The 17,216-nt window shown below is 33.5% G+C and overlaps 1 protein-coding gene across 36 annotated transcripts in view; it reads right to left on the minus strand.

Annotated features, from left to right (window-relative positions):
- The window catches only part of ADGRL3 (adhesion G protein-coupled receptor L3), a 723,514-nt gene that overhangs the window by 13,534 nt on the left and 692,764 nt on the right, over window positions 1-17,216 (minus strand). For all 36 annotated transcript variants that reach the window (XM_084885599.1, XM_084885586.1, XM_084885612.1 and 33 more), the window contains one exon: window positions 16,233-16,329. In XM_084885599.1, the coding sequence (XP_084741725.1) occupies window positions 16,233-16,329 (97 nt within the window). The remainder of the gene's footprint in view (window positions 1-16,232; window positions 16,330-17,216) is intronic.

A 17,216-nucleotide genomic window follows, 5' to 3' on the forward strand; every position in this document is an offset into this window, starting at 1 on the left:
TATACACTGAGTGGCCAGATTATTATGCGTTCAGAGGTCACAATAATTTGGCCACTCAGTGTATATTTCTATATTGATGCAAAGGACCATGATCTGTGCAAGTGTTCTCATTACAAGAAAATAAGTTTTGTAACTATGTATGACTCACTGGGGCGATCACTTTGAAAAATAAGCAAATATCGAATCATTATTTTGCATTCCTTAGACTAATATGTTATACATCAATTATATCTAAATAAAAATTAAATAAAATGTAAAATACTTTAAAAATAATATAATCTGTGCTTTAGAATAAGGAAACCATTGAGTTTGGATGAATCAAGCATAAGCAATAAGTTGGTGACTCAATATATATATTTTTTTATCATGCAGTTTATAAAAATCTAAGAATAAAGAACATAATAAATTGTAATCATACCAAAATGAAGTTCCATAATAAAATTATAGTGAAGCTATCCAAATTTTTATAGATAATCCATCTGGTTTTATCTTTCGTATCATAAAGGTATTTTTTATATTTTTCTAAATTAAAAAAAAAATCTGGATATACTTATAAGTATTTTTATAAATAAAGACTGATTTTCGTCTCCAAATATTACTTAAAGATATTTTATTCAAGTGGTCTTCATATTTTGTAGTCTTGTAGGAAGATTGAGATTTTTATTTTATTTTATTTTATTTTATTTTATTTTATTTTATTTTATTTTATTTATTCTTACCCAAGGTCATGTTTTTATTGGTTTTAGAGAGAAAGGGAGAGAGAAACGTCAATGTAAGAAAGAAGCATCTATTGGTTGCCTCCCGTTTGCACTGCATCTGGGGACTTAACCCCACAACCTGAGTATGTGCCCTGATCAGGAATCAAATCTACAACCTATTTGTTTACCTGCAGTCGCTCTAAACAACTGAGCACCCAGCCAGGTCAAGGACTGAGTTTTTAAAGTTAAATTTATTTAGGGATCAATTCCTGGTAAGGTGAGAGGACCAACAGCAACAGTAGAAATGCCATCAGTATACAACTGTGCTGTGACACAATGTCGGCGAAACAGAACAATATTTGGTCTCTCAGCTCCATGGCTGTGGTAAGGTGCTTCCCCAAACTGGGTGCCCAGAATCAGTTCCTTTTCTACAGCCCTCAGGAATGACATGCAGTCATAACTGGAGATCCACCCGTGTTCTCTTCTATTCAAAACCTTACCAAAATAATTTAAAACTTAAACATTTTCGTTTTTTATTGTTGCTAGTAAGGACCCTTTTCTGATAGAAACAGAAGCATACTTTCAGTTGCTTTTTTTTTTTTTTTTTTTTTTTTTTTTTTTTACCATCACTCACTTTTATACTTCACCCATCATTTGAAACCAAAGCAAGTCACGTCACTGAAAGTAACTTTAGTCCTGAAAATGGAGAGTTATACTTTAAGTGAGGGCTCAGTCACAGGAACTCTAAAGTAGAAAATAAAGTGTGAGAATTCATGTTTCACAAGAAGTGTAAATGGCTACCAACAACCTCTATGGGTTTGCTAAGGAGGGCTATGTTGGAGTAACCAACCAGTTGTCCCTCACTTGATTCACAGGGTGAAAGAAGTCAATCCCTTTTCATGCTTTAAGGACACTCAGGGTTCTCAGTGACCTAGAGCGGTCATTCTTTCTCTCCCCATCCAAAATAAGTGCAATTTTCCTAGGAGCTATTACCACAGGGTCCCGGCACTCCCCACTCACACTTAGGCATGTCAAGGACACCTTGAGCCGAAACCGGTTTGGCTCAATGGTAGAGCGTCGGTCTGCGGACTTGGGGGTCCCGGGTTCAATTCCAGTCAAGGGCATGTACATTGGTTGCGGGCACATCCCCGGTGGGGGGTGTGTAGGAGGCAGCTGGTTGATGTTTCTCTCTTGTCAACGTTTCTAACTCTCTATCTCTCTCTCTTCCTCTCTGTAAAATATCAATAAAATATATTAAAAAAAAAAAAGGACACTTTGAAAGGTGGCACTCACGTGCTTAGTAAAACAAAACAAACAAAACAAAACAAACAAAAACACATCTTGTTGCCAAACTTGCACAGAACCTGTCTCGCTCTGCCTTTCATGTGCAGTTCCTTTGGGCTTTTCTCTAGGGCTGCACTGCAGTTCGCTTGCCTGCTGAAGTCTATTGTGTTTGTTTCTTGGTTGTTTCCCCAATTTCCTCAGGTTTCTTTGAATTCTGACTGCTGTTTTCCAAGGCTCTGTCCACGCTGTCCCTTTCTCTTCCCTCCAACTCACTTCTGACTTGTAAACTTCCCTTCTGATAGCTGTGAAATCGCTGAAGACTTCCAAGAAGATCAGCGTTTACAGACTATCTGTCACTGTTTTTCGGCGGCAGAGTTACCTTGATTGGTTAGTCGATTTGAAGATGTAAGTAAGTTACTGCTGGGTGGGGAGGAAGGAAGTCACAGCCTTACTTATGTGAGAGGATGCTTATGTGCTAATTTCCCTGGAATGTAAGCATTTTTTCATTGTTCAATTCCAAGTGTCCAGAATAGACCCGAGAGCTTGATGAAAATTTGCTTAAATAAGGAAAACACTTATGTGAACTCTATGGCATGGAGGGAATCTAAAACTATAACAAAGTCATTTTATAAACTATATGTAGTTTTATGATTTGAATACTTTTTTTTTTTTAGCAGTGTCAATTATGCAATTCCTAATGTCATTTATTTCCTTCTAACATTATCCCAAGTACTATAATATTGAAACATTTATTTTTTATTTTTTATTTTTTTTTTTAAAATATATTTTATTGATTTTGTCCAGAGAGGAAGGGAGAGAGATACAGAGTTAGAAACATCGATGAGAGAGAGTCATCGATCAGCTGCCTCTTGCACACCCCCTACTGGGGATATGCCCGCAACCAAGGTACATGCCTTTGACCGGAATCGAACCCGGGACCCTTCAGTCCCCAAGCCGACGCTCTATCCATTGAGCTAAACCGGTCCCGGCATAATATTGAAACATTTAAAGCAGAAATATACACTCACACTAATTGTAGATAATAAGTAGGGTGGGGAAAAGCCCATGACTCAAAACATAAAGCTCAAATTGGGCAAAAAAAGTGGAAAGCCCAAAGTGGCTATGTAAAAATAGTTGTTCCTTAATTACCTGACTCACTAAGTCTACTCATACCTGCTTATTTGCTGTAAGAAACAAGGGTTAGTTCTTTAATAAAATTATGGAAAAGGAATTCACATTGAATTTCATTATACACGAATCACCAACAAAGCTGCCAACAGAAGGCCTACAACAAAATCTTTTATTTCTGATGCCAGTGTAATACAAAGGAAATGGGACTTTTATATTCCATATGAAAAACTTAGGACCGTTTTGTCTGACAATTACTTGTCAGAAAAACTACTGAAAAAGATTATGTGAAAAAATCAAAGCCATTAAAAAATATATATGCTATTGATTTTTACAGAGAGAAAGGACGAAGAAGCATGGGTCAGCTGCCTCCTGTATGCCCCCTATTGGGGATTGAGCCCGCAACTAAGGTACATGCTCTTCACCAGAATGGAACACGAAACCCTTCTTCAGTCCATGGGCCGATGCTCTATTCTCTGAGCCAAACAGGTTAGAGCCATTTAAAAAAATATATATTTTATTGATTTTTCACAGAGAGGAAGAGAGAGGGACAGAGAGTTAGAAACATTGATGAGAGAGAAAGAACAATCAGCTGCCTTCTGCACACCCCTCAAAGGGGATGTGCCTGCAACCAAGGTACATGCCCTTGACCGAAATAGAACCTGGGACCCTTCGGTCCGCAGGCAGACGCTCTATCCACTGAGCCAAACCGGTTTGGGCAGGGCCATTTTTTTTTTTTTTTTTTTTTTTTAAGAAAAGAAGTTGTGTTTTTTGTTTTGTTTTTTAAACCCTTACCCCAGGATATGTTTATCTTTATTTATTTAGTTTAGTGGTCAGCAAACCGTGGCTTGCGAGCCACATGTGGCTCTTTGGCCCCTCACCACAGCCTGGCGAGTCTATTTTGAAGAAGTGGCATTAGAAGTTTAAGTTTAAAAAATTTGGTTCTCAAAAGAAATTTCAATCGTTGTATTGTTGATATTTTTCTCTGTTGACTAATGAGTTTGCCCACCACTGAGTTAGTTATTTAGAGATGAGAGAGAGAGGTGCAAGAGAATGAGAGAGAGAGTGAGAGAGAGAGAGAAAGAGAGAGAGAGAGAGAGAGAGAGAGAGAGAGAGAGAGAGAGAGAGAGATCCATCTGTTGCCTTCCATACACATTGGAATGGGGATGGAACCCGCAACAACCTAGGTACATGCCCTGAAGGGGAAATGAACCCGGAAACCTCCTTTTGGTCTACAGGACAACACTTCAAACAACCCAACCGCCCGGCCATGAAAGTAGAACAGGTGTTTTGACATAGGAAGGCTCTGAATGACAGCACCGTCTAGGAGGGTTCAAGGTGACCCATAGAGTGTATAATTGAGGACTGATAATGATGACACAAAGAACAGACTGAAGAAAGATGACAGTTGGATCCCACCTGAACCTGTATCATATCATTCAGAAACATAATTCCAGCAACATTTCTTCCTGACAGCAGGCTAACAAAGGTGTACTGAAAACCTCTTAAAATAACTTGAATTGTCATTCTGCTCTGCTCCTCACACTTCATTTAAAAAAAAAAAATCTTATTTGATCATACTGAATGGGCCCAATTTTGTATTTTAATACTGCAGTGATCTAATGAACCAAATCAATACAGCCATTTTTTAGCAGTTACATATCAATATGCACACATCAGCGCTTCTGGAAGCCAGTCAGGCAGGTGCAGCTCTGGAGGTCAGTCAGGCAAGTGGAGGTAAATGTTTATAAATATATAGAATGGTAAACGTTCTGTTTCCCCTCAATAAAATACTTTTAAATGGCCAATTATTTCTTCCTTAAGATACATTATCCTTCATTCCATTCCCTCTTGGTTCTCTCTCCCCTGATTTGAAGCTTTTCTTTTATGGAGTCATTTTCATTATATACATTGGCTGATATACATAAATCACAGTTATAGATAAAGTGGAGTTACGATTAAATAATGCCTCTGCTTTTGTCTTCACACCTTAATTTTGGCCCATGGTGGAGACTTTATTTTGTGCAAGTAAGTACAGGTGGGGCAAATGTGGGTTTATATTTGTGGGCACATGAGACACAGAGCTTATTCTTGTATTATTTATTTATTATATTATTTTTCATACAAACTTTTTTTTTTGTTTTTCTATGTAACAAATAATCTATAGAAAGACAGTGCAAGCAATGATTAGTTGAATTGTAAAGGTCTTCTTATAAAACAGAGACAGCCATGTAAATCAAGACTGAGATGTTTATAATTATAAAACTAACAGAATCTTCATAATATACTTTAAAGTTAAATAAAGTGCCCTGCTGGCGAGCATGACTGAGTGGTTGAGCATTGACCTATAAACCAGGAGGTCACAGTTCAATTCCAGGTCAGGGCACTTGCCTGGGTTGCAGGCTGGATCTCCTGTGTGGGGTGTACAGGAGGCAGTCCATTAGTGATTCTCTCTCATCATTAATGTTTCTCTCTCTCCCTCTCCTTTCCTCTTTGAAATCAATCAATATATATACATATATTGATTGAAATCAATCAATATATATACATATCTTTTAAAAAGATATATATATATATGTCTTTTTAAAAAAGAAGTTAAAGTAACTTTAAAAACCAGAGAAACCATATTTTCTATTTTTTACTCTTTGTATTCAAACAATTAATTCAATTACAAAGTGTCAAGGAAGAAATATTTTCTTGAAAGCCAAGAACTCTTTCATCATTTTTTTTTCTGAAATCATAAATTGAAGAGATGACATCTTGATTTATCACACTGTGTACTTTCAATAACCAACAAGTTTGCTATTAAAATTTAATCAACCAGCCTATTAAAATTTTTTTTCAAATGATTCTGAAATACTTTAGTTTCTTTTAATAGCTAATTCATTCACTGGGAATCTATTAATATGGATTTCAATGACATGTTTTCTCCAGAGCACAGATTAGGTTATTGTTAGTTCAATAAAAAATGAAATATGCTGGATCCAGAGGCGCTGCCTCTATTTTAACATATAATTCAGAGCTTTAGAGTTGTGAACCCTAGAGATTATCTACTCTATTATCCTTTGTTTTGCACTAACGGTCTTTATACATGTCTTCTTGTCCAGACACATACATTTTTCTACAATAAATACTTAAAACTGAAATTACTGGGTCCTACTTTAACATATTTTCAAAATGCTACTAAATGTGTTTGTACCAATTCACACTTCCAGGAACAGCATATATTTCTCAGGTTCTAGAAAAGACTTGATATTCTCTGACTGACATTTTTGCCAATTTGATAGTGTTATACATTGCATTACCCTGTTTACCAAAGAGATGTTTCACATGTTTATTGTCCATAAGGGTTTCCTATTCTGTGAATTGCTTGCTCTTGTCTTTTGCTGTTGAATTTCATTTGATTTTTAGACTTTTTTTAAATATATTTTTATTGCTTTCAGAGAGGAAGGGAGAGGGAGAGAGAGAGAGAATCATCAATGATGAAAGAGAATCATTGATGGGCTTCCTCCTGCACACTCCCCATAGGGCTCGAACCCGCAACCCAGACATGTGCCCTTAATCGGAATCAAACTCGGGACCCTTCAGTCCACAGGCTGATGCTCAATACATTGAGCCAAACCGGCTAGGGCAATTTTTAGACATTTTTTATACAATGTAGTCACTAATATTTTGTTTGTTGTTCTGTGTTGTTTATACTTTCTCCCAATATTTCTTTGTCATAATACTGCCCATAAAGAATACTGAACCTAAAGATAACAGGCCAAGTTTGTTTAACCACATGCAATACAGCAGTAAATCACAATTATTTTTAGTAAGAATATAGTATATAGTATGTGTATGTGGTCAATCCCACAGCTGTATTCATTTGTAAGTCACATATTGCTTATGCATTTTTGATGAATAAAATAAAACTCAGAAAAAGAAAAGGATAATAACTATTTAACAATTTAAAACAATGTGAAGAAAATGTGACTTTTCATATAATTCTCTGTCCTAAATTTGCATATTGTCTTATACTGTGCCAGATATATGAGCTTACATGCAGAAGGTCTATCCTGGCTAAAACTTGAATTTTAAATTTGAGAAAAGTATGCCTGAGCAAAGTAGATATGAATTAAAACAAGATATCTATGAATAAAGATATTCTTGACAATCTTGTTCAGAGAAGACTTATATAATCATACTCAAATCTGTTCTACTTAGATGGAGGCTGTTTCAGGAAGCTTACATTGTTTCTCTGTTTTTCTATATTGAGATTAACTGTCTTCCTTCATTCCTCTCAAATCTTCCTTAATTTGGGAGTAGGGTTCTGAGGCTATAAATTACTTTCTATGAATGTGATGGGTAACTTTAAAGCACCCTCGCTCCTTATAATGATAAATTATGAAGGAGCCTATTATGAAAATTGTAGAACCTCTCACATAAACATTTACAAATATCATGCAGTGCATAAAGGTGAGCTATACAAAGTGCAAGCCTTTGCATGCAATTCCAAAGGTCCTGTTTTATTTGGATACTACATACTTATTGGTAATACAACTTAGCTTTTTTCTAAATGCAGATACTTTCTATTGTGTTAAATGTAGATCCTCCTTTCACATTTCATCTTTTTATGTAATTGGATGAATTTCTATGCACTTTTTAAAAATATCAGATATAAGTTAATATATTTCTTAGAAAAATAATTTGAAAAGCGATTGCTCTCTTAACTTTGGAAATTATATACCATTTATATCATATAACCTTTATGTTTATAATACAGTAGGAACATTTTTTTCAGATGAGAGATACAGCTAGGTTTTGTTTGTTTTTAAATTTTGAATTTTAAGACATGTCCATTTTATTAGAACCAAATTAGCACATAAAAGTAATAAGTTTAATGTTTAACATTATCACTATCTCTTTGAAATCAGTTCAAATCAGCTACTTGTTCTAGGCATTGCTATGTTGTCCTGACAGAGAACACAGTTTCAGGGAATATACAGTTCATGAGTACAATGATCTGGGAAAAGCTGTATCTTTGGCTCTGTTGCTAAGTGACTATAGGCAGAGGTTATTTACCTGATTTATTAACAGAATCTCTTTCCTAACTAAAATGTTCATCCCTTTACTGAAATATAATAAATTAACAATTAAGATAAAAGGATCCTACCAACACCTTGAGAGCATCCAGGAAAGAATAATGATAAAATTCTTCTTGCAATCAAAGTCTTACAATTGAACAATAATATTTAGTAATTCAGCACCTTCCACATAAAATAGTTTTGTAAAAGTAATATGTGTTGGTCAGTCTATCTCCATATATATGCATAGTACTTTATTTTATTTTTTAAATATATTTTTTATTGATTTCAGAGAGGAAGGGAGAGGGAGAAAAGAGAAACCAATGATGAGACTCACTGATCGGCTGCCTCTTGCCACCCCTTACTAGGGATAGAGCCAGCAACCCTGGCATGCCCTGATCCAGAATTGAACTGTGAACTGGTTTATAGGTTGATGCTGAACCATAGAGAAATACGGACCGGGCTATCCACAACATTTTAAAGCTCCCCCTAAAACAAAATGATTATGATAAAACCACACTAAAGGACTGTACAAAAAAAAAAAAGTAATGAAAGGAAAATAAGAAGATATGAATAATTGTGCTGCTAAAAATAGCTTATATCCATGTGAAATGATAATCATTCTGAAATAATTCTTGAAAAATTTCTTTATTCTAAGCTTTAGCAACCTCCATGAGAAACTATTATCATAAGAAAAGAATAGCCCTAACCTGTTTGGCTCAGTGGATAGAGCGTTAGCCTGAGGACTGAAAGGTCCCAGGTTCGATTCCGGTCAAGGGCATGCACCTTGGTTGCAGGCACATCCCCAGTGGGGAGGTGTGTAGGAGGCAGCTGATCGATCCCTCTCTCTAAAAAATAAATTATATATATATATATATATATATATATATATATATATATATATATATATATATGTATATATTTTTTTTTCTTTTAAAGAAAAGAGTAAATATTTTATTATAATGAGTAGGGCTTTGTGGTTAGAAAACCTTGCTTGGAATGTAGACTTTGCCCTTTCCTAGATATGTTATCTTGAACAAGTTACCAAAAACCCCAACTTCTTCCCAGATGGAAAGAAAATGGATAAGGAATGATGGACAGTGTGCAGTATATAAATGATAGCTGTGTAGGCCAAAGAAAAAAAATCCCACATTTACCGTGAACTCTAAAGGACATGTTGTATCCTATTAGAGAAAATAATACTAGTAATTTCTGTAGATAAAGTTGGAATATTCACATTAAATTATAAAAATATATTTTAAAAAATTATTATGCTTCATAACTTATATAAAACAAGTAGTATTTCAAAATTAAGTAGAAACATCCCACAGCACTAAATTTAGAGGTTAGCAGGAGATCATGTAGTTTGTTTGATGATGAAGAGGTAAGAGATAATTGCCAATTATATATATGGCAATAAGATAATAAACCCTAAAATGAGAAATCTATGCTACCTAAAGAACTGTCTTTGTGAAAGAATCTATGAAGAAAATAATAATAATAATAATAATAATAATAATAATAATTTTTACTATTTTATAATTGGCTGTGAGAGGCTGGATAATTTGAAAAATTTGTATCAAAGAGAAAATTAAAAGCAAAGCACAAGAAGGACTCACTGGGCAAACATTTGGAAGTTTTTTTGTTTTTCAGTTCCTGCTAATAAATTATAGCAAGAACATGTACCTCTGACTAGAAATCAATATTTTGTATATTTCATTTTTCCATAGAGAGTTCATTCTGAAAATTATTTCATCTCCTTGAGTTAGAAATCAGGATAGTTATAGCATTGCTTAATAGTCTTGTTGACACAGCATCTTACATAAGATCTGTACTTATTTTTCTTCTGTGCTATTAAACAGCTTTTTCCAACACAGATTTCCTTATTGTATATTTTCTGATTGTCTTTATTGATGACATGTACAAAGGAAAGACATTAACAGGGAGCATGGTTGCCTCATTTTGTAAATCAAGAAAATCAAGGTAAAAAATACTAAAAATACTAAAAATCTCAAATAAAAAACTTATATATGCCATAGGGTACTTACTATATTTGCATTCATCATCAAAATGCTTGCTCATAACAAAAATTTATTATATAGGCAAATCTGATATGTTAGCTATACAAAGTACTTTTTGGCACATCATTAATTTCTGTTAAAAATTTCACAAATAGGTGTTAGATTATATTAGGATCTAGTTAATATTTACAAACAAGGATTTTATAATCCTTCAAAAGAGCAAGGCTTTGGAGCAATATGGCATATATCATTCGTATAAACCAAACTATATTCACTGACATTAATAAAGTACAGTGAATGAACATGAGTGTTTCACCCTAGTAGCTTTAGTTTACAGAAATCATTAATCATAGTGAAACACCACTTACACTTTTTATTTGTATTTTCTTAAAACCATAAAAACAAAATATGCTTAGTAGCTTGAATATTAATGAGGTGGCAGATGATTTATTGTGGAGTTTATTCTGTCTCAGTGACTAACCTCCTGGGACAGACAATACAGCCTCTGAGAAGACATGCGTTTAAAACAGGAATGAGTCACAGTCCTGCTCTGCCACAGAACTGGGCATTTACAGGGGTGTGTGAATTGACCTAGTGTTCTGGAGGGTAGGAGAGGGTTGGAAGGAAGAGAAGGCAGTGTTTGCTTATATCATTATCTAAGGTAGGGAGAAGAAATATTTTACCTTTATTTCCTAAATGCTAAAACATGGTTACTAATCAAAAGTGAAAAGTACAAATAAAGCATATGTAATTTGCATTTAATTTCTGATTTAGAAGAGAAATTCAGTTTTATTAGCTTCTTTTTCTTGCATTTTTTTTAGCCTCAAGGGCAGCACATCTTAAGTAAATTATTTCTTTTAATTGGCATTCAGATAACAACGTCATTCCTCCCACTATTACTAGAAAATAAAAATAAAAAAAGAAAGGAAACCTTTGGGAGCAAATGATAAATTTTAACATCTGATTACTTGAGAGTACTGACAAGAACCAGCTTTTAGGTATAGAAACAGAAGTAAATTTCTGAATAAAAGAATAATAATGACAATAATACTTATGTTCCGGGCACTGTTGTAACCAAATAACATATATTAAGTAACTTAATAGTCTCAGGGTTCTTCTGAGGGGATATTATTTATATCCCTATTGTGTAGACATTGAGAAGTTAAGCAATTTACCAAAATCACTGGGCTCAAGCTCCATTCTCAAAACTATTGTACTGGTCCATTGCTGCAGTGAGTAAGGCAACAACTTACAAATGTCTGTTTGATGGCACCTTTCCCCTTTGCATTGATAATGTTTCTAACAAGTGAGGTCACCTTTGAGTAGGTAGTGTGCCACTAAGAGTGAAAATCTACCCTAACAATTTATGAAAAGATTGCCATAGGCCATCATAATTTCACTGATTACATAAGCTTACTGAGAGTGCATGTATGAGTGAGTATGACTTTGAACCTCTAGAGCAGTGGCTCTCAACCTTTCTAATGCCGCGACCCTTTAATACAGTTCCTCAGGTTGTGGTGACCCCCAACCGTAAAATTATTTTTGTTGCTACTTCATAACTGTGATTTTGCTACTGTTATGAATCGTAATGTAAATATCTGTGTTTTTTTATGGTCTTAGGCTCTACAGCAGCACGAGAACCACGAGCAGGGTGGCCTAAGACCATCGGAAAACACAGATATTTACATTATGATTCATAACAGTAGCAAAATCACAGTTATGAAGTAGTAACAAAAATAATTTTACGGTTGGGGGTCACCACAACCTGAGGAACTGTATTAAAGGGTCGTGGATTAGAAAGGTTGAGAACCACTGCTCTAGAGGAAATGTATTGGCTTTAATAAGGAAGTGCTGCCCACTTACAGATCAGTCTTCTGCCATATAATAAATTTGGCTTAAATAAATTCAGCACTAGTGGTCAGTTCGCCATGTATAAAAATCTAAATTGCATTGTGTGTGAAGTTGATGAGATGGAGGATGGGAGGTGTGGGGGGGAAATAAAAACTCATGATGCTAACCAAGCCATTTTTCTAAAAGAAGAAATGCCTTTTTTGCTAAATCTGCCACTCAGAGGGGGCATATTTTTGTAACACATCAATAGCTGGGTTGGGGTGAGGGCACCTTTTTATAATTCATTCAACTATAACATACTGATAAGTAGTTACCTAGCAAAACTTGATTTTAAACAGAAATTTCTGATGTTGATTCAACTAATTAAATAAAAAATGGGTGGTGCAATTATATTATTCATGGGGGAATAAAGCCTACTAAAGTTTAATTCTACACATGCCTATAAAAAGAGGGGAAATAGTTAACAATTACATAAAGTACCAGAGAACTTTCTCAGGAGATACTTCACTTGTGGGTCAAACTTACATTTCAGGGGCAATATTAATCTAAATTGCTCAAGATGAGATTTGGCCAGCAGACACTGAGGGTAGGGAATATAGGTATAAAAGATGACTCTACCTACAAATTGTTTCTATTACTACCAGTCAGATGGAGCTATTAGAAATTTGGATTAGGTTTCCAATAGACCTGACAGGAGCTTGGGGATTGAGGACTGACTTTAAGGTGCATTAAAATAATAAATATTTAAATGAACAAATGAGTAAACCCTACTGTGGGGTTTGTGAAAACCTGGTTTGGAACAGAGGTAATCTTACTTGAGACTCTGTAACATACCATCACTTTAGGGCTCTTGCGAAGCTCTTGCTACCTGTGTATACAGTGGCATGACTTCAAGAAGTTCTGGATTGGTGTGAGTGTATAGCATTGTAGCAATCAAGTTAGCAGAGGGAAAAATATTTGAAAATGTATAGGGAACATTCGGAAAACACCTTCATAAATATAGCTATTCTAAGGACAAATGTAATGGACAGTTTTAAAGAGACGAGGTGTCCAAGTAACAAAATCCCAAAGAGAATATATAAGAATGAGTACACAAATTAAAAATGATTAATAAATATTCCAAGGTTTCCTATGATTCCAAGGAGTAAAGCCATATAGTAATCAAGTTTATCTCATTGGGAAATTTAAATAGCTAATCTGATATGTCAGATGTAACATGCTGGTTCAAGAATAGAATATTCAAAATGGTTTTAAAAAATAAAAACTTTTGAGAAGGGATCCTGCACGGCATGGTAAATACTTTACGCTTAATGGATCACAGAGGATAATGACAGTTTCTTATTTAGAAGAATAGATAAGCCATACATAATTTTAAAACAATTATTCTTTTGATGAATTAGGCAGTGGTATGAATAGGAAAGAAAACCTCAGTGAAAATAGGATTAATTTTAGACAATGTTTTGTGGTTTTCAAGGGCCAGATCTGTTCTAAAAGCAAAAATAAGAGAGTTAATCCATCTAACTTAGAAAGGGAAATTTAAAAATATTGCTAGTTATAAGAAACTAAGAATGAATGGGAAGTCAGAATATATGAAGATGTAAAGATGCAGGGCCTACTTTTTATAAAAAAAAAAATAATAGAGAATGTAATCTGTTGAATAAACAGAGGTAAATAATTATGTTGCTGAGGTGACGGAAGTGTTTATCTGGAGAGTGAATCTTGGATGCCACCTACCTAAATATGATACACACGCCTGAATGCAGGGAAGATAGGACCCTGGGAAATAAGACAAGATTAAAGAAGGAGGTTAAAGACTATCTTCAGAGATATAATATGAAGAAATAAAATTTTAAAGTACTCCCCTCATCTAAGGTAAAAAATAATGAGAGGAGAATAAAACGAGGAGTTTCTGACTTGAGGGACTGGAAAATTAATATAGGAAATCAAGAGGATCACTGTGATGTCTACCACCATTAAAGTCACTGAGTGAAAGGAAGAATATATATCCTGAAGGAAAAGATCACTGCCTGCACACACTTCACATCATAAATTCAATGTCACTCTCTCCCAAAGTCATCATTAAAGTAACGTATCGGCTGTCACAAGAAATGTTATACTTTCCTCAATAACTTTAAGAAATATCTTTTAAAACTAAATATTTTAAAAATAGATTTAAACAGGTGATCAGTCAATATAAAATATTATTTTCTTTAAATATATTTCAAATTGACCCAGTCATCTATATTTTATATATTCCAAGTTGGTAAAATTCTTGAGAAGGAACTAAAAATGGCACAGCAATATTATATAGGTAATGTGATTGGCCTTAAAAATCAAGGTCATAAAATATGCATTTAGAAAGTTTTTGCTAAAGTTACATACCTTACTATTTTTTATATAAAGTTAGATCATGATTCTAGGCAAATTAGTTTTACATATTTTATCCATCTTCACAGCAGGCAAATAAATAGTGCATCATTAAAATCATATTATCTCACGTTTTATTTAAACAACAATTATTCTATGGTTTCAGTAATCATTACTTGTAAGATACTTCTAATAATAAATCTTATTAATAAGGATAGGTTTCTTTCTAGGAGCATACATATAAATTTTCTATACCTGGGATTATTTTAAAAATAATGAAAATCTTTCACTTTGGAAGCAAATTTGTTCCTAAACTTTGGAGGCATTTTAAAGTCATTTGTGTTTCGTAATTTGAAAACTTGTCAAAGTGTTTGAGTATCCATATCTAAATAAATTTTTACAAACTAACCATTAAAATTAAAAATTAAATGTTAGAAGAGAAGAATACTTGAATGATATTATGTAAATCAATATACTCCAACAAATAAAAGTACACTAATAAGAAGCAGTTTGTTTTATTTTAATTTATTTTCTCCACATTCGAAGGTATATTTGTACTCCCTGTTATTTAAGCAAAAGAAATGTAGAATACTTAATATCATCACTAGATGACAGGTACTGTATCACTGCCAAGTAACATATGAAAATCAGTTAAGTTTATATACAACATGGATCTCTGTATCAAATTCAACTTGGACACTATATATCCTAAATTCTTTTATATTAATAGGATGCAATTTACTTGAGAAAAAGTAATTTAAGAGCAGGAGCATCTGAATCTTTCTTAATCATAAGCCATAACTGTGTTAAATTATTTGTTTCTAAGTATCATTTAATGTAGCAAAAAGTTGACAAGAACATGTTTAGACCAAATTAATAATCCTAGTTTGATTAAAAAAATAATAATAATGTTGATCATAAAAATAAGTTCTAGATATATGCATCAGAAATGTCTTTTTTAGGATGGAGACATTTTTGGAATAAACTCATACAATCACCACCTTCCCAGATAAAACTATATTGTATCCTAAATATTTTCTTGCACTGACTAGTGTATTCTAGCTCCCCACAAATAAAGCACCTATGCATTTTTATTGTAGTCAATTTAATTCTAATCACAGCACACATGCACTATATGACAAAGAAAGAGAATACAAAATAAATTAACAATAAACAAAACGGTGGATTAAGTGAAGTTCATTTAAACAAACCTAAAATATGACCTAGGAACATTGTTACTGAAGCACATGCATAAAATAACCATAACATTTAACATATGTACATATAAAGATCTTTAAATATCCAATATTATCTGAATAAGTTTTTTTAGATATTAAGATTAGATGTGATTTTTTCCCCTCCAAATACACAAGTTGCCTTCAGTGTGTATTAGACAGTATATCTTTACTTCCACAAAGACTATGAAAGTGCTGTGTACCTGGGACCATGGGGAACTCTATGATGCTTAGCAGACTATCTAGCCACATAATTGCTCATTTTCACTGCTTCCAACGAGGCCTGACAGCTCACCAGTTTATAGCAGTGGCAGAAGACTAGAAAAAGAACGTTCTTGTTTTCTAACTTCCTTTCAGAAAAAGATTTCCTGAAAATTCAGGATTGAAAAAAAAAAAAAGGCTTATGAATAATGGAACACTCTGCTACACTCAAGTGAGTTTTATATCTTTGCAAGATTCCTATCACATGGGAAAAAGTCCAGAAGTTACAAAAAAAAAAAAAAAAAAAAAAAAGCAAGGCATTTAATAACTTCTTAAAAGTAATCACAACAGTAGTAAATATGAAAAATCATTTCTAATTACCTCTGTTGAGTGACGCTGAACTGTTTATATCTCCAGTAATGAAGGAAGACTCTGACTGCTTTCGGACAGTGTCATTCCACATTCTACGAATTCGGCTCTTGATGGGGGGGGAAAGGAAAAGGAAATGAACTCGTGAATTCTCACACAAAAAAAACTGTTTTCTTCTTTCTTAATTATATGAGACCTTTGTTTCTGACATCTGGCAAATACACAACATCTACATGCTGGCAGTACAGTGGCATGAGAACATCAGAAAATAAGTCAATGATAATAATTTGTCTTTATTAAGTATAATTCTAAGTGTCTACACACAAAACAATTATAATTGTGAAAAGGAACAAATGTAACATACTATACCAATTTAAACCTGCTGAAAATATATAGAAATGTTCTTGACACAGTTAGAATTTAATAATTTTAGTTTCTAAGGCAAAACAAATTATTTTCATTGTAATTTTAATGGGAATGGGTTTTTTAAATTTCTATTACATTGTCAGTTTTATTAATAAAATAAATTCATGAATTAAAAATCTTGTAAGAAAGAGTTTGGTAAGAAAATAACATAGAATATTATTAAGATTCTACTGAACTTAATTAACATTTCCATTTATTTGTAAGAAGACCAATGTAATTTTAAAGGTTACACACTATCTTGATGTTTCTTTTCTAAGAAAGAGATACGGTTAGTTGATTTACCCTTATTCAGTGCTTCACAGTAGGAAGTTTTATAGAGAACTGAAAATTCTTACATCAATATTTATATTCTGAAATGCAATATTCTAAGTGTTGGATAATTCAATAAAGCAATGTGTTATTTTTCCATTTTGGGGGGATTATTTTTGTGGTTTATTTTATTTTGTTATTTTATTGAGTTAGGGATCAAAAGAGTATTAACAATCTTGTGAGGAGAAAACAAAATCTTTCAGAAGCTTTTCTAGGGATGAAATAGTTATAAACACTATTTATTATACTGCCAGTAGTGAA

This window comes from Pipistrellus hanaki (genome assembly GCF_964339955.1).
Source record: "Pipistrellus hanaki genome assembly, chromosome: 1".
In the NCBI taxonomy this organism is placed as follows: Eukaryota; Metazoa; Chordata; class Mammalia; order Chiroptera; family Vespertilionidae; genus Pipistrellus; species Pipistrellus hanaki.